At 50.1% G+C, this 4393-nt stretch overlaps 1 protein-coding gene across 8 annotated transcripts in view; it reads right to left on the reverse strand.

Moving 5' to 3' along the window:
- The window catches only part of TNIK (TRAF2 and NCK interacting kinase), a 346282-nt gene extending 341926 nt beyond the window's left edge, over positions 1-4356 (reverse strand). For all 8 annotated transcript variants that reach the window (XM_006764113.2, XM_006764112.2, XM_006764109.2 and 5 more), the window contains exon 1: positions 3910-4356. In XM_006764113.2, coding sequence (XP_006764176.1) covers positions 3910-3966 — 57 coding nt within the window. In that variant the 5' untranslated portion in view covers positions 3967-4356. The remainder of the gene's footprint in view (positions 1-3909) is intronic.
- Positions 4357-4393: the final 37 nt, after the last annotated feature.

Here is a 4393-nt window from a genome sequence, read left to right on the forward strand (position 1 = left end):
AGGTATAGTGGAAAGATGTATGCAAGTCTCCCAGAAGTCAATTCTGAAATCTAGAGATTTTTATTTTTATTGAATTTATTAGGGTGATATTGGTTCATAAAATTATAAAGGTTTCAGGTGTACAATTCTACAATACATCATTAGTATATTGTATTGTGTTCACCAACCCAAGTCAAGTCTCCTACCATCACCATTTATCACCCCCTTTACTCTCTTTAACCTCCCCCGACCCCTTAAATTCTAGGTTTTGATGGAGAAAGAGATAGCTACGCCCAGAAGGGAGTGAGGGGTTGGGGAGAAGACAAGCAGAGGTCATTTAATTCTACTCAAATAGAAAAGTAAGTGTGGGCCCTGGCAGAAACTTAAGAGTATGAAGTCAGCAATGACCAAGCTTGGCCTTGAACGCCTTACTCTTTGGGCCAAGCTAAGGACAGCCAAAGTGCTCAGATTCAGATATATCCTAATCTCCAAAAAGCTTTCTGGGCTCATCTCACCTCATATGAAGTAAAGCACACTGGTGGCAAATTTCGTTTCTTTTCATACAGTGATGTCTCGAAGGAAGAGTGACTCAAGCCCTGGGTTTGAGGAGTAGAATGTTTTCTGTAGTCTATATGTATACACACATTTCATACACCCACTGAATAGTTTATATCCATAATATTTTATATAAGTATCTACACAGATTACACAAAACATACATAGAAGCTATAAACATCACATGCAGAGACATATGAATAACATGTATGTCTAGATGACTCCTGGGACATGTTCAGATGGAGATGGGTTACGGAGAGCAGGTACCACACAGGACAACCATCTGTCTAAATGACAATTTAGACAGTCATTTCCCTGCAGAGGAGGAATTGAGGGAGGGTTGGACAAGATGAATTCCAAAGGTACCTTAAAGCTCCAAAGCTTATGTATTATGAGGTTACCTGCATAAAGCACTTTATTCTTGGATATAAAATTCCATGACCCATGGTGAAATTATCCCTCTGCCATTTTTTGTGTGATCAGACAGAAAATGTATTATTGATTTCTGATTCAACCACAGACAATGCAACTTAGAGAAAAGGGCTTTGAATTGAGGAGTCAAGAAACCTAGATACTCTCCCCAAGCCACCTAAGGGGGAAGAGAGCGTGGGCTGTGTGACCTTGGGCGGCGATAGACTTCACTGCCCTGGGCTACAGCTTCCCAAGTATTAGATGACAGGAGTGGCTTAAGTGTTCTACAATTTTCTTCCAGCTCTAAACCTTTGAATTCATCACCCTCCCCAAAAACGTAGTGTATCTCCAGAGCTCTAAAAATCAGGACTAATTATACTGTATTAAAATCATCTCTGTCCTAACAAAAGATCCTGTTTTATCGGACTTTTAAAAACCATCCAAATCTTGCATAATTTAAATGATCAGTGCTATCACTGGTTGCTCTGGTTTAAGTTATGCACTGTTGCTATTTGGGGGAAATTTAGACGGGATCCAGTCTGGGATCACTGCCTGAGAACAATAAGCCCCCAAAATGAGAAGGAAAAAGGCCTCTTCAGACAGGATCCACTTTTCATGCATTGAGCACAGGGTTTACAAAAAGAGCATTGATTGTGTACATTAAAGAGCCACGGAAACAGCAAGGGGCTGGTAAGGCTGCAGCAAATTCTCTTAGAAGCCACTGACCTTGGCTGCATTTCAGGGGTCAGGCATTCCCAGGAGGTTCTCAGCAGGCAGGCTTTACTGAGAGTTTAGGAACCAATGAGACCTCTCATCTAGGTGAGCCCACTTCTCCTAATTGGGGAAGACAGAGACAGGTGATCTGCCCTCTGATGTGTAGAGATCTCCTATATGGCTTTCGGACCCACTCCTGCCATGCACACCTCACCCACAACAAAACTGGTCGCAGACCCCAGCCCTGAAACTGTCCCCACATCTGCATTTATATCCCCCAGCCAGCAGTTCCCCGATCTCCTGGGCTAGCCAGGGGCCCTCCCTCTTCCCACACCTCCTGCAAACAGAAATGCAGTGGCAGAGCACCAAGCCCAAGCCACAAAGAGCAATTTCAGTGCATCCTGCGAAGATATGTTTTCAAAACACAGCTCTCTGGAGTGCAGGTTTCCCGTGTGTGACTCGCACGCCAGGCCAGCCGGTGAGCCCTCACGGTTGCTCACAAGCCTGCAGGCTCTGTGCTCAGTATCTCAGAAAAACCTTCCCCAGGAAAAACCAGGAGAGACACCTCCCGCCAAGCAGGACTTAAGATCACACCAGGGCGCTTTCCATTAGAGGAGCTACGCCCGAGATTCCGGCTCAGGGGAATCGCAAGCCTGGCCCATTGTTCAGACGCCTTCCCAGGCCTTTGCCACCTTCCCCTCCCTGAAGTCTGGACCATCCATTCACCTGATTAACCAGCTGGCAGCAACTCCCAGCGCAGAAAGTAGGGCAAATGCACAATCTGTAAAGCAGGAAGCCACAGACTCAGCCAGAGCACCCACCCTGTTACCAACCCCCACCCCGCTCTGCATGTGGCATTTCGGCGCCAGGGAAATAGACAGCTTACTGTAACAACGCATGAATGAGCTTTTGCTACCCAACTATCAAAAAAGCCAGTTACAAATGGCATCTCTGTTCCTTCTCAACCCCTTGACTGCCTTGCAGAAACCTCTTGGATGCCAGGATTAAGGAGGGGGGGAGGAGTTAAAAAGAGGGAGGTAGGGAGGGAGAGAGGATTAATGAGACGAACGAAAAAGTGAGGCTTTGACCATAAAGGCAGCTCTTTAACCGTCGAGAAGGAGGCAATGTCGGAGAAGTACTGAGGATTCAGGACTATAACCCCAAGATTTAGCATCCATCTAACAGTGTATTCCGAAAGCTCTGCCCCCTTCCCCCGAAGGAGTGCATTGGGATTGGGGAATGGGGGTGGGGAGGCGTCGAGGCTGCACTCAGATTCCTGGTATTCCGGTCTCAAAACAACAGCAAAATGGATTCTATATGGGTGATGTCTTAGTCAATACAATGAAACGGTGTCTGAGGCTCTTCGCGTGAAGGTAAACGCAGACCTTCAGTGGGGCTGGGGGTTGGGAAGTGCTCCACAAAGGACTGGCCACAGACACAGGGAAACCACACACACACACACACACACACACACACACACACACACACACACACACCATGTCCCGTGCATCTCCCCAGTTAAAATGCATCAAACACCCTATTTTCCTACAAGGGAAAGCAGAGAACACATCCCTTCCACCTGCTTAAGTTCAGCCATAAAAACTGAAATGTCACAGCCGCGAAGTCAGACAGCACAGGCAGGGCTGAGTTAGAACCAGAAATCAGGGTGAGTGGCAGGACGGTCTGTAAGACAGCGCTGAGGAGGAGTCCGGGCTCGGAAGGCAGGAAGGGGGAAGGGGAGGCAGTTGCCACCCACAAGACCAGCATAGCAATAGCTGCCCCCCTGGGGAGGCAGGTTCGCTCCGTGGGACCGCCAGGCTCCCAATGTCATCTCGCAGGGAGCTGGAAAACGTGGGAGCCAGTGCCTTTATTCACTGTTGTTATCCTTTTTGCAGAAAGAGACAGTCAGGTCTCCGCGCCTTGGCACGAGACGACTGCCCAGGGCTTGTGTATGCACGCACACACACACTCACACACACACGCGAGCCTTTTATTTGAACGCGCTCACACCGCTCTGAGATGAAACTGGCACAAGCTCCCCGCGCTCCCAGGGGGTTCTGGACCACAACCAAAGGAGTGCACGTACCGCACAGCCCCTGCCAGGGGGACTTAGCCGGGAGCACCGCAGCTGCTCCCCAATCCAAACGAGACTCGAGGTTCCCTCCGTCTCGTATTTGCCCGCCTCTGCCCACCGAGCCCATTCACCCTGACCCAAATCACGGGAAAAATCAGGAAACCTGTTCTGCTCACCCTCAGCGCCGAGAGATCGATTTCATCCAGGCTGCGAGCCGGGGAGTCGCTCGCCATGTCGACTTCTTCGCCGGAGAAATGGACCAAAACCACCCCGAAGGTTCTGCCTTGGAAATGCCACCTTGGTCTATTTCACTCGCGTCTTCATGCGGGTGTCGCGCCAAAGGCCCCAGGGCCCAGCCCCCCCGCCCACACGGGATCCACAGCGCCGGATCCCGCTCCTCCGCGCGTCTCTCTGCCGGGTCCGCGAGCCCAACCTGCGTGGATCTCCAAGTCGGGAGCCGCGATGCGTGTGGGCTGCGCGCCCCGATCAGCTAAGGGCGCTCGGGCTGCGTGGGTGTATTTAAATGGGCCATGCTTCTTCGCTTGTGCGTGGATGGCGGCTGCATTGGCTGTTATAATGAGACACATCAACTCCTCCACTCAGCTGGGGGTGGGGGTGGAGAACCACACAGAGCTGTCTATCACGGCTTCCTGGGAGGAG

Source organism: Myotis davidii, unplaced genomic scaffold, assembly GCF_000327345.1.
Source record: "Myotis davidii unplaced genomic scaffold, ASM32734v1 scaffold115, whole genome shotgun sequence".
Lineage (NCBI taxonomy): Eukaryota > Metazoa > Chordata > Mammalia > Chiroptera > Vespertilionidae > Myotis > Myotis davidii.